Source organism: Chelonia mydas, chromosome 8 (assembly GCF_015237465.2).
Source record: "Chelonia mydas isolate rCheMyd1 chromosome 8, rCheMyd1.pri.v2, whole genome shotgun sequence".
Lineage (NCBI taxonomy): Eukaryota > Metazoa > Chordata > Testudines > Cheloniidae > Chelonia > Chelonia mydas.
In genome coordinates this window covers 41,321,575-41,340,283 of record NC_057854.1, presented here as the reverse complement: position 1 = coordinate 41,340,283, position 18,709 = coordinate 41,321,575, and the positions used below count along the sequence as shown (strand labels likewise).

General features: G+C 55.7%; 2 protein-coding genes across 12 annotated transcripts in view; both read left to right on the top strand.

The window, feature by feature from the left end:
- LOC102945167 (nitric oxide synthase 1 adaptor protein) overlaps window positions 1-11,012 on the top strand; it is a 188,816-nt gene extending 177,804 nt beyond the window's left edge. For 3 of the 7 annotated variants that reach the window (XM_043520858.1, XM_043520865.1, XM_043520863.1), the window contains 2 exons: window positions 6,910-7,225; window positions 8,940-10,565. In XM_043520858.1, the coding sequence (XP_043376793.1) occupies window positions 6,910-7,225; window positions 8,940-9,453 (830 nt within the window). In that variant the 3' untranslated portion in view covers window positions 9,454-10,565. Of the gene's footprint in view, window positions 1-6,909; window positions 7,226-8,939 lie in introns of all 7 variants that reach the window. The other 4 variants (XM_043520861.1, XM_043520860.1, XM_043520859.1 and 1 more) reach the window with 4 other exon arrangements.
- A 7,143-nt stretch (window positions 11,013-18,155) lies between these two features.
- The window catches only part of UHMK1 (U2AF homology motif kinase 1), a 42,907-nt gene continuing 42,353 nt past the window's right edge, over window positions 18,156-18,709 (top strand). For 3 of the 5 annotated variants that reach the window (XR_005226411.2, XM_037906268.2, XM_043521575.1), the window contains exon 1: window positions 18,166-18,440. Coding sequence is in view for 4 of the 5 variants with exons in the window: in XM_037906268.2 (XP_037762196.1) it covers window positions 18,197-18,440 (244 nt within the window). In the remaining variant the exon portion in view is untranslated. Of the gene's footprint in view, window positions 18,441-18,709 lie in introns of all 5 variants that reach the window. The other 2 variants (XM_037906269.2, XM_037906267.2) reach the window with 2 other exon arrangements.

The window sequence follows — 18,709 nt, the reverse complement described above, 5'->3', positions numbered from 1 at the left end:
GTTCCAAGTAATAACAGACAGAACAAAGTAAATTACCAAGCAAAATAAAACAAAAACACGTAAATCTCAGGCTAATACAGTAGGAAACTAAATGCAGGTAAATCTCACTGTCAGAGATGTTCCACTAAGCTTCTTTCACAGACTAGACTCCTTCCTAGTCTGGGTCCAACAGTCACTCACATGCCCATAGTTACTGCCCTTTGTTCCAGTTTCTTTCAGGCATTTCTTTGGGGTGGAGAGGCTATCTTTTGAGCCAGCTGAAAACAAAATGGAGGGGTTTCCCAGGGCTTTATATAGTCTTTCTCTTGTGGGTAGAAACCCCTTGTGTTCTCCTGTGCAGAATCACAGCTACAAGATGGAGTTTTGGAGTCACATGGGCAAGTCACATGTCCATGCATGACTTAGTTCTTTACAGGCCAATGCCATTGTTTACATGTTAGTTTGAATGTTCCCAGGAAAGCTCAGATGTGGATTGGCATCTCTCAAGGTCCATTGCGAGTTAAGTACTCCTAATTACTTGAATAACCCTTTCACACTATGCTGACCAAATGTGCCTTTTGTGCCTCCTACAGCAAACACTTTAAATACAAGCATAGAGCCAACGTTCATAACTTCAGATATAAAAATGATACATGTATACGAATAGGATGAATACATTCAGTAGAACATAACCTTTGCAAAGACTTGTTACATGACATATCTAACGTAAAATATATTCCAATTATGTCATATTTACACTCATAAGCATATTTCTATAAAGCATTATGGGGTGCAATGTCACAGTACTGGCTCTGTTAATATGGGAAAAGCAGTGGATGTGATATAAAGCTTTTGATACAGTCTCCCATGGTATTCTTGCCAGCTAGTTAAAAAAGTATGGATTGGATGAATGGACTGTAAAATGGATAGAAAGCTGGCTAAATTATCGGGCTTAATGGGTCGTGATCTACGGCTCCATGTCTAGTAGGCAGCCGGTATCAAGCAGAGTTACTCAGGGGTTGGTCCTGGGGACAGTTTTGTTCAACATCTTCATTAATGATCTGGATGATAGGATGGTTTGCACCCTCAGCAAGTTCATGGATGACACTAAGCTGTGGGGAGAGGTAGATATGCTGGAGGGTAGGGATAGGGTCCACAGTGACCGAGACAAATTGGAGGATTGGGCCAAAAGAAATATGATGAGGTTCAACAAGGACAAGTGCAGAGTCTTGTACTTAGGATGGAAGAATCCCATACACTGCTAGAAGCTGGGGACCGACTGCCTAAGCGGCAGTTCTGCAGAAAAGGACCTGGGGATTACAGTGGACGAAAAGCTGAATATGAGTCAGCAGTGTGCCCTTGTTGCCAAGAAAGCTAACAGCATATTGGGCTGCATTAGTAGGAGCATTGCCAGCAGATCGAGGGAAGTGATTATTCCCCTCTATTCAGCATTGGTGAGGCCACATCTGGAGTACTGCGTCCAGTTTTGGTCCCCCCACTACAGAAGGGATGTGGACAAATTGGAGAGAGTCCAGTGGAGGGCAAGGAAAACAATTAGGGAGCTGGGGCATATGACTTATGAGGAGAGGCTGAGGGAACTGGGCTTATTTAGTCTGCAGAAGAGGAGAGTGAGGGGGGATTTGATAACAGCCTTCAACTACCTGAAGGGATTTTCCAAAGAGGATGGAGCTAGGCTGTTCTCAGTGGTGGCAGATGACAGAACAAGGAGCAGTGGTCTCAAGTTGCAGTGGGGGAAGTCTAGGTTGGATATTAGGAAAAACTATTTCACTAGGAGGGTGGTGAAGCACTGGAATGGGTTACCTAGGGAGGTAGTGGAATTTCCATCCTTAGAAATTTTTACGGCCCTGCTTGACAAAGCCTTGGCTGGAATGATTTAGTTGGTGTTGGTCCTGCTTTGAGCAGGGGATTGGACTAGATGACCTCCTGAGGTCTCTTCCAACCCTAATCTTCTATGATTCTAAGCTGCTCTGAAATCCGAATCAGAGTATTCACATGGGGCTTTGCACCAGTCTGAACAGCAGTGTAAGTGAAACTGGTGCAGCTCTGCCATACAGACGTGATCTTAGCCCCAGCTAGTGTAGCACGTTGGCACTTTCCCACTTCTCCCTGATTTCTGCCGGGCAATTGTGGCTGCAGACAGCGATCTAGGGAGGGACTTCCTGCCCTCAAGTGTCGGCCCAGTAAAAAGAGCAGTCTCATGGCTGCACCACAGTGCCTGCTGCATGACGTGCTACAGACGTGTCTGTTCATCACTGATGCCCAGCTGCCAGCCAGAACTATCTCGCTGGGTCTGCCTAGCCCACTGAGCAGTGGTGCCAGCAGAGGGCACTGCCGGGGCTGGCTCCGGGGGAGGTGTGCCACACAGACAGGTTCCTCATTGCAGGAGGCTCGTGGGTGCAGTGGCGGGAGACTGGGGACTTCCCTCCAGAGACACCAAGCTGTCTGCTCTGGAAATTGCTTTGCTTTGTTTGCAACCTGCTTCCCGAGTCATGTTCAGTGTCAGGGAAGAGCTGATCCTGCTGAGCCCCCTGCGCCCGTGTGTCTGTATCAGAGTGAGCATGCCTCCCCCCCCTCACCGCCTTCCTCCTGCCCTGCCCACTCCCACCCTTCACCCCCGGCCCCAGGTGGCACTGAGCCACAAGCTGTCCATTGCAGTGCCCCAGGGTACCTGTCTGTTCCCAGTCAGTCTGAGATGGGGGTCCAGGTGCAGCTCTCTGCTCCTGGAGGGGACGTCGCCAGCCAGCCAGAAGTCTGGAGTTCTTTGGGTACACACCCAGCAAGGGGCAGGCTGAGAGCGGTCCAGCCTAGCTCAGAAAGGGGCTAGCCCGAGGCCCGTCCTGTGGCTGAGGCTAACTGGCTGGTGCACTCTGGGGAACACAAGAGCTCCCTGTTCTGCTGGCTTGTCTCTATCCACGCTGGGTTTCAGAGACAGGGAAGCTGCCTGGAAGAGATTTGGCCAGTCTCGGCTAGGTCAGAACCCCAGGAGGATCTCTGTCCTTAACATTGTCACTCCCCGCCCCTCACACACACATCCGGCCCTGCTGAAGGTGCCCCATTGGAAACCGCAGCTCAGCAGTCAGAGCAGCAGCAGTGTGCCCCCCCCCCCACCTCCTGTGCTCCATGGCTGTCTGCCACAGGGATGTCGGGGCAGCTGCAGGCTTTCAGCTCAGCAGAGGCAGGGAGCAGGGAGAGGACAGAGGGACCTAGAGGCAGGGAGAGACCAGTGACTGATTTGTCATGCAGAGACCCTTTCTCCCTAGGAAGGTCATGGGGCCCTGGGCTGTATGGGAGCCTGGAACAGGCTGCCAGACATTAGAGCAGCCAGAGGCCACTCTGATTTCTGCCAGGGGGGCATTTTGGCAGTCAGCACAGCCTAAAGATGTATGTGCAGTACAGTCCGATCCTGGGCCTGGGCATGTCCCCCTTTGCCTGGATGGCTCCTGCCTGGACCTGGTCACTTGGACAGAGCCCAAGGGCTGTGCTCGGGGAGGGGTTGCTGCTGTGAGTGGCCAGGCTGTTCTCAAGCAGCTGAGTAACCCACAGGCTGATTCCCCGGTGCAGACTCTGGGCTGGCTGAAATGGTCCCTCTCCTGTAGCACTGAGTCTCATTGCTGCCAGGGTCTTGTCCGCTGGCTTGTTTGTGAAACCCAGGAACAGATGCTGAGAGGGGTTGCTGAGCGGGAGCTGTTTGCAATAACACTCACAAGCCAGACTCTTCTCCTAGCGCCCCCATGGCCCTCTACAAAGAAGAGGAAGGAGCACGTTTCCCATGTTACAGATGGGGAAACTGAGGCACAAAGCAGGGGAGTGACTTGCCCCAGGTCACCTGGGGGTTGGTGGCCAAGTTGGGAACAGAATGCAGGCTGCATGACTTCCAAGCTAGCACCTAGCTTGTGAAGCATGCCACCCCTTCCCACAGGAAGTCTGTATTCACCAGCGAATGGAGGGGAGTGAAGAGTGTGTCTAGTGGCTGGCGCAGAGCTGGGTGCTAGGTCCCCTGGGCTCTGCCACTGACTCACCATTCGGCCTTGGGCAAATCCTGAGGCCCACCCAGATTTTCACAAGTGGCCAGTGGTTTGGGGTACTGCAGTGGAGTGCTCTCAGGCTCTATTCTGCGCAAGTGCCCTACTGCCCAGCTTCTGTGGGCACCTCAGTGCCACTGAGGAGCAAAGCCTGGGTACAAAGTCTCCATGCCTGTTGCTGACCCTGCTCATTCCAAGGGAACAAGCACCCTCAGCCAGTGCCAGGAGGCCCTCTAGGGGCCCAGCACCCCGCCCCAGAAGCCAGGGCCGGGCTGAGGGAACCAGAGAGCTTTCTGGGAACATCAGCCTCTCGGTGTTTGTCTAATGGGGTATATCTCTAATGCCAGGCTTTCATGGGCTGCTGGCATGCCCATTAGGGCAGTGCCTGGGGCAGGGGCTGCGGGAGCTGGAGAAGGGCCAAGCACCACACAGGTCCATGCCCTGGCTCCTCTCAGCCTCGTTGCCTCCCACAGTGACCCCTGTGCTGCCTGTGGTGATGCCCAGCCCTGCCTGGCACAGTGCAGCTACCCTCTTGCCCAGTGTCACTGGTCACAGGCCCCACCAGTAACCCTGGCTGTGGGACCTGCTGTGCCAAGGAACCGAGCTGAATGTCCTTACATGCATCCTCCAGTTCCCCGACGTGTCAGCAGTGACACAAGAGTCACTGCTCTTTTCTTTCCCTGGCCCATGGCTCATGCCCACCAGGCGGGTAAATCCTCCTAGGGCACCGGAGTGCCTGACAGTGACACTAGCGCTCGAGCTGGTAGCACGAGGCTCTGCAGCCATGGGTCAGGGCCAGCCTCTTGGACTTGGGGCCTGCTGCTGGGCATGGAGACCTGAGTGACAGGGAGGGGTGCAGAGCCCCAGCTAGGGGGCAGTGGCTGCCACTGACATTAGGGCTCTGCCCTGCCATGTACTGGGCAGAAGCGTTTGTAGCCTCTAGGCCCAGAGCAATGCACCTCTGTGTCTGACAAGAGCCCCATCTCGCTGGGAAGCCTGCATATGCCAACCCTGTGCGTGCGCCACCCCTCTGCCCATGTGCCGTCCCCTTCCATGCCCACCACCTCCCCACTCGTCAACCCCTCCATGCATGCTGCCCCTTGCCTGCATGCCAACCCCTGCCTGCGTGCTGCCCCCTGCCCATGTGCTGCCCCCTTCCTGCATGCACTGCCCCTTGCCTGTGTACCAACTGCTCCCCGCATGAAGCACTTAGAGGAGAGGAAAGTGATCAGGAACAGTCAGCATGGATTCACCAAGGGCAAGTCATGCCTGACTAACGTAATTGCCTTTTATGATGAGATAACTGGCTCTGTGGATAAGGGAAAAGCAGTGGATGTGTTATTCCTTGACTTTAGCAAAGCTTTTGATACGGTCTCCCACAGTATTCTTGCTGGCCAGTTAAAGAAGTATGGGCTGGATGAATGGACTATAAGGTGTATAGAAAGCTGGCTAGATCATCGGGCTCAATGGGTAGTGATCAATGACTCCATGTCTAGTTAGCAGCCGGTATCAAGCGGAATTCCCAAGGGTTGGTCCTGGGGTCGGTTTTGTTCAACATCTTCATTAATGATCTGGAGGATGGTGTGGATTGCACCCTCAGCAAGTTTGCAGATGACACTAAACTGGGAGGAGTGGTAGATACGCTGGAGGGTAGGGATAGGACACAGAGGGATACATAATACAAATGAGAGGATTGGGCCAAAAGAAATCTGATGAGGTTCAACAAGGACAAGTGCAGAGTCCTGCACTTAGGACGGAAGAATCCCATGCACTGCTACAGACTAGGGACTGAATGGCTAGGCAGCAGTTCTGCAGAAAAGGACCTAGGGGTAAAGTGGACGAGAAGCTGGATATGAGTCAACAGTGTGCCCTTGTTGCCAAGAAGGCTAAAGGCAGATTGGGCTGTATAAGTAGGAGTATTGCCAGCAGATCGAGGGACGTGATCATTCCCCTCTATTCGACATTGGTGAGGCCTCATCTGGAGTACTGTGTCCAGTTTTGGACCCCACACTACGAGAAGAATGTGGAAAAAATGCAAAAAGTCCAGCAGAGGGCAACAAAAATTATTAGGGGCTGTCTTATGAGGAGAGGCTGAGGGAACTGGGATTATTTAGTCTGCAGAAGAGAAGAATGACGGGGGATTTGATAGCTGCTTTCAACAACCTGAAAGGGGGTTCCAAAGAGGATGGATTGAGACTGTTCTCAGTGGTAGCAGATGACAGAACGAAGAGTCTGAAGTTGCAGTGGGGGAGGTCTAGGTTGGATATTAGGAAAACCTTTTTCACTAGGAGGGTGGTGAAGCACTGGAATGCGTTACCTAGGGAGGTGGTGGAATCTCCTTCCTTTGAGGTTTTTAAGGCCAGGCTTGACAAAGCTCTGGCTGGGATGATTTAGTTGGGGATTGGTCCTGCTTTGAGCAGGGGGTTGGACTAGATGACCTCCTGAGGTCCCTTCCAACCCTGTTATTCTATGATTCTATGCCACCCCCTGTCTGTGTGCCAGTCGATCCATGCGTGCCATCCACTGCCCATATGTCACCCTCTGCCTGCATGCCAGTTCCTCTGCCTGCATGCCAACCACTCCATGCATGCCAGCTGCTGCCCACATGCCATTCCCTCCACACTCACGCCAGCCCCTTCCCACACACTGCCCATGAGCCACCTACTCCTCACAGGCCGACCACTCCATATGTGCCACCCCATCCCTGCACGCCACCCCCTGCCTGCGCACCACCCACTGCCCGCATGCCACCCATGCACCAGCCCCTCCACACGTCCCACCTCATCCTCATACACCAGTCACTGCCCGCGTACCATGCGCTTGCCCCTCTGCCCAAGTGCGCCCTTCCCCTGTGCACCAACCCCTCCACTCTTCTCTTCTCTTCCAGTTGACCAAAGCATGTTTGAGAATTCAAACACAGCCCCCATGCCAAAGCTGCAGCTCAGCCAGTCTGTCTCCAAAGCCTTGCTGGGTCCCACCCTTGAAGGTCTGCCAGCTGCGGCTGAACCTGGACTGCGGGTGGGGAGCAGCCAGCACCTCAAGAACCTGAGCAAGGCTGTCGGTGCCAAAGTCAACGACTTCCTGCGCCGGAAGGAGCCCGCCAGTCTGGGAGAGGTGGGAGTGACTGAGGTCAATGCCAGCGCGGGGGCCAAGCTGTCGGGCGGGACACTCGCACTGCTGGGGGACCAGGCCCATGGTGCAGGGTGAGTCTCCCCTCAGGCGTTGGCTGGCTGACTGAATGCTGATATCTCCCCACCCCACCCCACCCCCGCAGCTGGAGTACACGCTGGGACTGCAGGGCAGTGCTGCAGCCACAGCACAACAGCCCTGGCTGGGGGATGCTGCGCATTGCTGCTCCCGCCTCTCCGAGCCCCTCCTGTCCCACTTTCCCCCTCGTTCATGCCCTGCCCTTCCCCCTCCAGTGGCACCTGGGACAAGCTGGCTGTGGGGAGCCCTTCCTGCTGAGAGGGGGTGGCTCCTGGCTCAGATTGGGACTTACTGCAATGTCCGAGGAGGAGGGGAGCTGCCGCACAAGGGCAGAGCTGTGCAAGGAAAGCTACAGGGTCCTGCCCTTCAGCCCAGGGCTGCTTTAGCCCCTTTCCCATGAACCCATCCCTACATTGAAGCCCCGTCTCTCCAGTTGGAAGCGAGGGCTGTACCCCTCTCTAGGGCCGGCAGCAGGAACTGACGCATCCCAAGATAGCAGGGAGGGATTTGAAGCAGTGGGTGGACGCAGTGAAGAAAAGCAGCCCTAGGAACTATTTGACTTACCAAATTATTTCTACACCAGTAGTTTCTGCTCCCAGAGCCTGCCTGTCCAAGGGGCCTTCACAGCAGCACCCTACAGATGGGAAATTGAGGCACAGAGTAGCTGAGTGACTTGCCCAAGGTCACACAGGGAATCGGTAGCAGAGCAAAGAATTGGACCCAGGTGTCCTAAGATAGCATCCTCTCCTGGCCCTCTTTCCTCTCTGCCATTCAGTCTGTGTGGTCAACACTCAGCAATCATGGGTCGTCCTGCTGCTGGGAGTGTGCTTGTGTCTGTGTGAGCTGATACCACACTGATGCCTTAGACCAGGGGTGAGCAAACTACGGCCTGGGGGCCACGTCCGGCCCTCCAGACATTTTAATCCAGCCCTCAAGCTCCTGCTGGGGGGGAGGGTCAGGAGTTGGCCCCGCTCCACGCATGCCATGGCTCCACACGGCTCCCAGAAGCAGCGGCATGTCCCCACTCTGGCTCCTACACGTACGGGCAGCCAGGGGGCTCTGCACGCTGCCCCTGCCCCAAGTGCAGCCCCCGCAGCTCCCATTGGCCAGGAACCGCGGCCAATGGGAGCTGCAGGGGCGGTGCCTGCAGGACGGGGCAACATGCAGAGCCGCTTGGCCATGCTTCCACGTAGGAGCTGGAAGGGGGACATGCTGCTGCTTCCGGGAGCTGCTTGAGGTAAGTGCTGCCAGAGCCTGCACCCCTGCCTCCCTCCCAGGCCCCAACCCCCTGTCCCAGCCCTGATCCCTCTCCCACCCTCCAAAGCCCTTGGTCCCAGCCCCACCCCAGAATCCGCACCCCCCAACCAGAGCCCTCACCACCCCACCCCACCCCACCCCAACCCCCTGCCCAGAGCCCCCTCCTGCACCTTGAAATCCTCATTTCTGGTCCTACCCCAGAGCCCCCACCCCCAACCAGAGTCCTCACCCCCTCCCACATCCCAACCCCCAATTTCATGAGCATTCATGGCCCACCATACAATTTCCATACCCAGATGTGGCCCTCAGGCCAAAAAGTTTGCCTAACCCTGCCTTACACCCCATCAAGCTGGCTCAGCCCTTGGATGGGAGCACATCCAGGGAAACCCCGGGCAGCTGTCAGCGCCGTGTTGGGTGTTATTGTCGCTCACCGAGGGGCCGTTGTGCTTGCAGGCGTATGCTGTTGGAAACCTTTCCCCGGCTCGACCCGCCACCCCCGGCAGCCAAGAAGCGCACACCCCGGGCTTTGAAGACCCCTCTGGACATGCTGATCTCCTCCCAGCCAGTGGTGGGCAGCCTGGAGTGCAGCACCGAGGCGCTACCCGAGCAAGGCCAGGAACATCCCAAGCAGGCTGCCCAGGGGGAGCAGTGGAAGGTGGCGTGGGACATGTCTCAGCCACAGGGCAGTGCTGAGCTGGGTGCTCATAGCACAGCAGTGCCAAATGGGGATGGGCCCTCCCACAGCAGGGTCCTCTCAGTGCCTGACCTCATCCATGAGGAGAATCTGGAGGGCAAACTCAACGCTGCAGACAGGCGGACAGCCTCCCCGCCCTGCCCAGAGAAACCCGCCGTCAGACTCAGCTGCCTGCTGGAGTACCAGCCCCCCGTGGACGACGGCCAGCCTGTGGCACAGCCCTCTGGCCTGGAGAATGAGGGGGCCCACCCAGACCTCCTGTCCTTTGAGTAGCATCCCCCATGTACCAGGGAAGTCAGCCACTTCCCCACTCAAGAACACCCCTCCCCCTCTGCTGCATTGTGCCCCTTTGCCCTGCAGGCGTGGAGGTGGAGAGGGAGCATGCTGACTGCACTCTGGGGGTGCCCAGCAGTGTCTCCTGTCCAGGGGGCTTGAAGAAAAGCCCAGCCCCTGCCCATTTGTCCCCTCAAACTATGGCAGGGTGTGGGGTGATCCTCGAGGCGGTCCACACAGTCACTGCCTATCCTCCCCGGGCCTTAGTGCAGGCCGTGCCAGTGAGCACTGCTCACCGTGGGCAGGCCAGCACAGACACCCTGGGAGGGACTTCTGTTCTCTCCTATCAGGGTCTCCAGCCACACCCTGCACTCTCTGCCGCCCTTCTGTCCCGGTGCCTTTCTCTCAAGCAGCCCTGGGGCTGATGGCAGGGGCAGGAGGCCATGTGCCATTTGCTGCAGGTCCCTCTCAAGTCCCTCACTACACGGTTCCTGCTCCTGCGCTGGCCGGCGGCAGTGCCTGCATCTCCAGCAGCACCTTTCCCTGAGCTGTGCAGGGCATGGGGCACTGGGCCTGGTCTCTCAGGGGGAAGCCAGTCCACCCCTCATACACAGACCGCCCCACTCTAGGGCTCCCTTGGGCTGCTCTAGTCCCTCTGGGCCACACCCCGTCTGTAGCAGGGGCTGGTCTCTGCTGGGGGCTGGGAAAATGGAAATGACTTGATGACGGCTCACATGCCTTGAAGGCCATGGCCCTGAGGCATAGCCCACAGACGTGGTGTCTCCCACTTGTGCTGTAAAATGCCTGGCAGCTTTGCAAGCTGGGGCATGTGCTCTCTGTCAGCTACAGAGGCAGGGTATCCCATTTCTGCCTGAGGGAAATCTTCTCCTCCCACTTGATCCATTACTCTCCCAGCATGCACTGGGTGCCACTGACAGGGCAGTCTCTGTCCTATGCCCCTTTCTTACACTGCACTGGTGCCAGCGTGAGCTCCCCTCTGTAGGGTTGCAACTTTCTAATTGCAGAAAACCAAACACCCATGCCCTGCCCCTTCTCTGAGGCCCTGACCCTGCCCCACCCCTTCTCTGAGGCCCCTCCCCCCCTCCATCACTCGCTCTCCCCCACCCTTGCTCACTCGCTCATTTTCACTGGGCTGGGGCAGGGGATTAGGGTGCAGGAGGAGGTAAGGGCTCCAGCTGGGGGTGTGGGCTCTGGGGCGGAGCCGGGGATGATGAGTTTGGGATGCAGGAGGGGGCTCTGGGCTGGGGCTGGGGGGGGTTGGAATGCGGGAAGGGGTGCAGAGTGAGGGCTCCAAGATGGAGTTAGGGCACTGGAGGGAGTTGGAATGGGGGCAGGAAAGGGGTGGGAAGAGGTGGGGCAGGGGCGGGGCCTCATGGAACGGGTGGAGTGAGGGCAGGGCAGCCGGGGGGGTCAGTGATGCGGCCCTCGGGCCAATGTACTAGTCCTCATGTGGCCCTTGTGGTCATTTGAGTTTGAGACCCCTGTATTAACCACTTACTCTGGGTTTATTAATAAATAAAAGTGATTTTATTAAGTATAAATAGTAGGATTTAAGTCGGGGTGGGCAAACTTTTTGGCCCGAGGGCCACATCGGCGTGTGAAACTGTATAGAGGGCCGGGTAGGGAAGGCTGTGCCTCCCCAAACAGCCTGGCCCCCCGCCCCCATCCGCCCCCTCCCACTTCCCACCACCTGACTGCCCCCCTCAGAACTCCTGACCCATCCAACTGCCCTGCTCCTTTTCCCCTGACCGCCCCCTCCCAGGATCCCCCGCCCCAAACCACCCCTCCAGGACCCACCCCCTATCCAACCCCACTGCTCCCTGTCCCCAGACTGCCCCAACCCCTATCTGCACCCCTGCCCCCTGACAGGCCACCCAGGACTCCCATGCCTATCCAACCCCCCCATCCCCTGACCGCCCCCCCCGAGAACCTCTGCCCCATCCAACTGCCCCCTGCTCCCTATCCCCTGACTGCCCCTCCGGGACCCCCTGCCCGTTATCCAACCCGCTGCTGCCACCTTCTCTTTACCATGCAGCTCAGAGCAGCAGGAGCTCACCGCCCGGCCGGAGCCAGCCACACTGCCCACGCGGCGTGCTGAGGCTGCAGGGGAGGGGGAACAGCAGGGGAGGGGTTGGGGGCTAGACCCCTGGCCAGGAGCTCAAGGGCCGGGCATGACAGTCCCGTGGGCTGGATGTAGCCCACGGGCTGTAGTTTGCTCACCTCTGATTTAAGTGGTTTGAAGTAATAACAGACAAAACAAAGTAAGTCACAAAGCAAAATAAAACAAAACACGCAAGTCTAAGCCTAATACATAAAGAAACTGATTACAGGTAATACCTCACCCTCAGAGATGTTCCAAGAAGCTTCTTTCACAGACTAGACTCCTTCCTAGTCTGGGCCCAATCCTTTCCCCGGTACAGTCCTTATTAGTTCCAGCAGACATCTCAGGAGGTAAGCAGGGCTTTTCTCATGACTGGTAGCCTCTTTTGTCCTGTTCCACCCCCTTTTATAGCACAAGGCAGGAGTCTTTTGTCTCTCTGGGTCCTCACCCCTCCTTCTAAATGGAAAAGTACCAGATTTAAGATGGATTTCATTATCAGGTGATATGGTCACATGTCACTGTAAGATACCTAGTCTCCATTCCCCATGGTCTGGCCCACACGTACACAGGAAGGCTTTCAAGTAACTAAGGTAATTTACAACTGATTGTTTCTGAAGCACCCTTAATGGCCTCCACTTAATATGTTTACATCAGTGATACAAGTTTATATATTATCCTAACTCCAAAATATAGAAATAATACATGCAAACAAATAAAATGAACACACTTAGTAAATTACAAGCTTTCTAATGACACCATACAAGGGGTATTTAGTGTAAAGCGTATTCCAGTTATGTCATTCTCATAAGCATATTTCCATAAAGCATATGCAGTGCAATGTCACACATTCCATCCACTTAAAGACCATGCACATCCCGGGGGAACAGAACTTGCTAGCAGATCGCCTCAGCAGGTCCTTCTCCTCTCATCACAAGTGGTCTCTCCACCCGAAGGTAATCCAGCAGTTGGGGACTCCCCAGGTAGATCTGTTTGCCACAGCAAAGAACAAGAAGTGTCGCCTCTTTTGCTTGAGACTCGGCCTGGACAGGGGCGCACTATCCGATGCCTTCCTCCGTCCATGGTCAGACAGCCTGCTGTATGCTTTTCTGCCAATTCCTCTGGTTCACAAGGTGCTCCTGAAGATAAAAGCGGACAAGGCAAAGGTCATCCTGATGGCCTCACCAGCGTTGGTTCAGCATGCTCCTGGACCTTGCAGTCTCAGTCCCGTGCACTCTCCCACTCAGACCAGCCTTAATCTCACAGAATCAAGGATGGCACCTCCATCTGAACCTTGCAGGTCTACACCTGACAGCAGGGCTGCTGCATGGCTGAATCTGGAGGGGTGAGTGTGCTCTGAGCAGGTGCAGCAGGTCTTGATAGGTAGTAGAAAACCCTCTATCAGGGCAACCTACTTAGCTAAGTGGAAACGCTTCTTGTGCTGGGCAGTCGAGTGGGGTCTTTCTCCGATGCAGACATCATTGCAGTCCATCCTAGACTACCTTCTCCAAGGCCTGTCACTGTCTTCTATAAAAGTACAATATTAGCATTTCATCCCCCATTTCATCATGGCAGGTTAGTCTTCACACAGGAAATGACGGGCAGATTTATCAAAGGGCTGGAAAGACTCTATCTGCAGATTCGTGCCCCCATCCCGACTTGAGACTTGCATCTGATGCTGTCTAGGCTCACCGGACCACCCTTCGAGCATTTGGCATCATGCTCCCTTCTGCTACTCCCCTAGAAGGTCACTTTCCTGGTGGCGATCACTTCGGCAAGAAGGGTTTCTGAGCTATGGGCTTTAACCTCTGAACCCCCTTATACCACCTTCTTCAAGGACAAGGTCTAGCTATGTCCTCACCCAGCCTTTTTGCCCAAGATGGTGTCGCAATTTCATATCAAACAGGATATCTTTCTGCCGGTCTTCTGCCTGAAACCGCACAAGTCTGAAGAAGAATGGCGTCTGCATTCTCTGGATGTAAGAAGGGCCCTAGCCTTTTATATTGACAGGACAAGACCCTGTCGCAAATCAACACAGCTTTTTGTTGCGGTAGCGGACAGGATGAAGGGCCTTCCAGTGTCAGCCCAGAGGATCTCCCGGATCACAGACGGGATCTGTGCCTGCTACAAAAAAGGGGTCCCCGCCTCCGACCATTATAAAGGCACATTCCACAAGAGCGCAGGCATCCTCAGTGGCCTTCCTGGCATGTATACCAATACAGGACATCTGCAGGGCCACAACTTGGTCATCAGTGCATATGTTTGCACTGCACTACGCCATCACCCAACAGACCAGAGATTACGCCAGCTTCAGCAGAGCAGTGTTGCAAGCCGCACATCTGTGAACTCAGAGCCCACCTCTAGGGATGCTGCTTGTGAGTCACCTGACATGGAATCAACATGAGCAAGCTCTCAAAGAAGAAAAAATGGTTACGTACCTCTCGTAACTGTTGTTCTTCAAGATGTGTTGCTAATGTTCATTCCAAGACCCGCCCTCCTACCTCGCCATCAGAGTTGGTGGCAAGAAGGAACTGAGAGGGCGCAGGGCTGGAGGCACCCCTTATACCACTGCATGAGCGCGAGCCTCCAGGGGTTGCGAGAGCCAGCCCTATGGATACCACTAAGGGAAAAATCTCCAGCAGCGGTGCACGTAGTGCACGCATACCCAGCATGGAGTTGACATGAGCAACACATCTAGAAGAACAACAGTTACGGAAGGTAGGTAACTGTTTTTTACACACAAAACTGTGTTACAGACACAGATAGGAAGTGCCTGTGTAACCTATTGCCTGGGCACTGCCACTGTCACCGGACATTGCTGGTGCTGATATGCCTACTCTTTGCTCCAGAGAGAGTTGCATCATACACACACACACATCTCTGACAAGATGTCCTTTTGGATGGGTGGAGGGAGGGGGAGAAATTCATCAGATCCAGCTTTGCTGATAAGTTCAAACTTGCACATGTGAGTAAGGGTGGGTAGATATCTCAAACTAACAACAACAGACTCTCACTGAGGCCTTGATCCCAAGCTTCACTTCATATGAGTTGCCTCATTGCCTTCAAATCCTGTGGTGGTGTTGCACTGGGGATGGGGGAACATACAGCAGCTCCCCAAACTTGTTCTCTCTGTCTCACACACACAAGCAGATCACTAGCTTTCAGCCAGTTCAATAAAGCAGACAGCTGCATGTTCAGTAAGTACAGGACAGTATTGCCAACCTGATCCATTTCAAAATAGTGAGTTGGGTACCAAAAAATCATGAGATTGATTAAAAATCATCAAAAAAAACCCAAACCGGAGTAATTGTGGCATCTTAGAGACTACCAAATTTATTTGGGCATAAGCTTTTGTGGGCTAAACCCATTTCATCAGATGCATGGAGTGGAAAATACAGTAGGAAGATACATATACGTAGTACATGAAAAGATGGGGGTTGCTGATACAGACTAACACGGCTACCACTCTGAAACCTGTTAAAAATCATGATATTTAAAAGAAACCATCAGTGTTGGGCTCTTTTTCTTGGTGTGCAGATTTCTGAGTCTTTAAGGATCGCTCGGGTCATGTTTTCAAACATTTCTCCACTACCTGGTGGGCTAGAAACTTATTTTTTAAATGAAAGTGGACACTCTCCCCTAATGACAGGCCTCTAGAACCTAAGGCCTTAAGAAACACAATTACCAGAATTGGCAACATAGGAGTCTCTGGAGGCACAGCGGATATGGGAATTGCAGACAAGCATAGGGATGGATGAGGGCAACAGGGTATTGGGGTTTATAGGCACCTATGGGTAGTGTACCAGGTATGGGGTTCTAGGGTGGCATAAGTGTAGGTGGGTGCTACCTGAAATTGGGCCAGCTAGTAAGCTTAGGGAGGACTAATGACCCACCAGAGTTTGGCAGAAAGCAGCACTCTTATTATACTGATAGCTAAGCTCAAAAGAAATGGGGGGTCACACTCACACTCACATACTCACGCTCCCAGGACAGGCACGACACTGGAGATGTCAGGATCCTTCAAGGTAAGTCTCCCACAGCGCAGCAATGGATGGTGCGATGAAGGTAAGTCTTCCCGAGGCACGATGGAATGCAACGTGGCAAGGTTGGGCCAGGTGATCCGGGCAAAGGGCCTTTATGGGAGGTACAATCTTGTGAGTGCACTCCTGAGCACATGGCCCCTTCCCCTTTTAAGGACCTGCTCCTTCTTGACCTGCTCACCGGCCCAGATCCGTGACCGCAGGCGGACACACCAGATCTACTATGCTTCAGCTTCTCAGCTTCCTATGCTGTCTCCGGTAACTCTCCACCTGTGTGAGTGTGTGGGTGCATGAGGGTATGAATGCGGTGAAAGTGTGCGTGCATAAATAAGTGCCAATCTTTTCTGTTTGATCCAATAGTGGCATTTAATAAAACCAATATAAGTGGGAAAACTGAGGTAACAGTGGGGTTATAGGATAGTGTGAGGTATAGGGATCTGAGAGGATGCACCTATAAGGTGGTATAGGATGGATATTGGGGTGCACAGCAAGTACAGTAACTCCCCACTTAACGTCCTCTTGCTTAACGTTTCGATCTTACGTCCCTGATCCATTATAGAACATGCTCATTTAAAGTTGTGCAATGCTGTGGTATAACGTTGTTTGGCCGCCTGCTTTGTCCATGGTTGGCAGCCCCCCTATCAGATCCCCTCCGCCCCCCTTCCCAAGCGCCTCCCACCCGCCGGTGGACCCCGCAGATCAGCACCTTTCCCCTGCTCACCCTGCCTCCTGCCTGCAGCAATCAGCTGGTTTGCCGCGGGGTCCGCCGGCGGGTGGGAGGCGCGGGGGGTGGGCTTAGGGGAGCTGATGGGGGTCTGCCAGCCTGTTTAATACCTGTATTAAATAGCTTGTTTAAAATGTATATAATGCCTTTTGTCTGGCAAAAAAAAATTTCCCTGGAACCTAACCCCCCCATTTACATTAATTCTTATGGGGAAATTGGATTCGCTTAACATCATTTCGCTTAAAGTTGCATTTTTCAGGAACATAACTACAGCGTTAAGTGAGGAGTTACTGTATGGAGCTTATGGGAAGTCGAGGGAATACAGAGGTTATAGGGGTTATAACGGCAGGCAGGAGCTATGGAGTATTGGGGTGTATGGGGGCTAATGGGCATTTTAGAGGATATGGAGGCAGTTGGAGCTGTATTGAGGGATATAGGTGTGTAAGTGGAGGGTAGAGTATGGAGGTATATAGGGGCTGGTGGAATTTATAGTGGGTTATGGTGTTATTAGGAGTATAGGATCTGGTGGTGAGGGTGTCAGTAGAGTTAGGCAAGGGTCCATAAAGTGTACAGGTCTGGTGGTGAGCCTATAGGACCCAGTTGGGGGTGTATAGGCTCTGGCAAGGGATCTATAACATGTATGGAGCCTGGTAAGGGATCAATACGGTCTGGTATTGGGGGGTGTATGAGGTGTTTAGGGTCTGGTTGTGGGTGTCCAGGGTCCATAAGGTCTGCTGGGGGTATAGAGCAGAGGTGGGCAAACTACAGCTTGCGGGCCAGATCCGGCCCACGGGACCCTGCTGCCCGACCCCTGAGCTCCTGGCCCGGGAGGCTAGTCCCCGGCCCCTCCCCTGCTATCCCCCCCGCAGACTCAAGCGCCATGTCACTGCTGCCGCAACGCTCTGGGCAGCCGGGCAGCGCAGGTGCAGAGCCACACCTGACCCGGTCCTCTGGGCTCCCCCATCAGCCGCTGGTGCTCCAGGCAGTGCGGTAAGGGGGCAAGGGGCGGGGAAGGGGTGTTGGATAGAGGGCAGGGGCAGTTGGGGGCAGGGAGCGGCGGGGGGTTGGATAGAGGGCAGGGCAGTTGAGGCAGGGAGCCGGGGGGGGGGGGGGTTGGATAGAGGGCAGGGCAGTTGAGGCAGGGAGCGGGGGGGGGGGGTTGGATAGAGGGCAGGGCAGTTGAGGCAGGGAGCGCGGGGGGGGGTTGGATAGAGGGCAGGGCAGTTGAGGCAGGGAGCGGGGGGGGGGTTGGATAGAGGACAGGGCAGTTGGGGCAGGGAGCTGGGGGGGGTTGGATAGAAGGCAGGGCAGTTGGGGCAGGGAGCGGGGGGGGGGTTGGATAGAGGGCAGGGCAGTTGTGGGAGGGGGCGGGGGTGTGGATGGGGTCGGGGCGGTCACAGGGCGAGGAACAGGGGGTTGGATAGGGCAGGGGTATCGAGGGGGGGCGGTCAGGAAGGAGGGGGGTTGGATGGGGCGCGGGGGGCCCTCAGGGGACGGGGGGGGTTGGGTGGGGCAGGAGTCCCAGGGGGGCCGTCAGGGAGCAAGAAGCGGAAGCGTCGGACAGGAGGCGGGGCCAGGGCCCTGCCCTCTATCCAACTCCCTGCCCCTTGCCCCCTAGCCGGCCCTCCATACAATTTTGGAAACCCGATCTAGCCCTCAGGCCAAACAGTCTGCGCGCACCGCGCGAGCCGGCAGCCTACACGCTCCGGCGAGGGCGCGGCAGGCCCAGTGGGAGGTATCGATAGGGTCTGACAGGGGGCGGGGCCAGTGGGGCGGAGTCCTGGGGGCGGGGCCAGGGAGGCAGGGCTGGTCCGTTGGCGGGGGCGGAGTTCCGGCTCGTTCCCGGCGGGCGCTGAGGCGATGGCCGGGGTCCCGCTGCTGGAGGCGCTGGGCCGCCTGTGGCAGGTGCAGGCCCAGCTCGGCAGCGGCGCCTCCGCCTCCGTCTTCCGCGTGCGCTGCTGCGGGGACCCGCGCGCCCCGCTCGGCGCCGTCAAGGAGTTTGTGCCTCCGGCGCGGCCCGGGCCTGCCGCCCGCAGCGCCCCGGACTACGGCTTCGGCAAGGAGCGCGCCGCGCTGGAGCAGCTGCGGGGCCACCGCAACATCGGTAACGGGACCCCCCCGTATCCCCCCCTCCCCCCGCAGCATCGGTAATGGGTCCCCCGTATCCCCCCCTCCCCCCGCAGCATCGGCAACGGGATCCCTACCCCCCCCGCACACACACATCCTCCGCAGCATCGGAAACGGGACCCCCCATCCTAACCCACCGCAGCATCGGAAACGGGATCCCTACCCCCCCACACGCACCTCACCGCAGCATCGGTAATGGGACCCCCCCACCCTACCCCGTCCATCACAGCATTGGTAACAGGATCC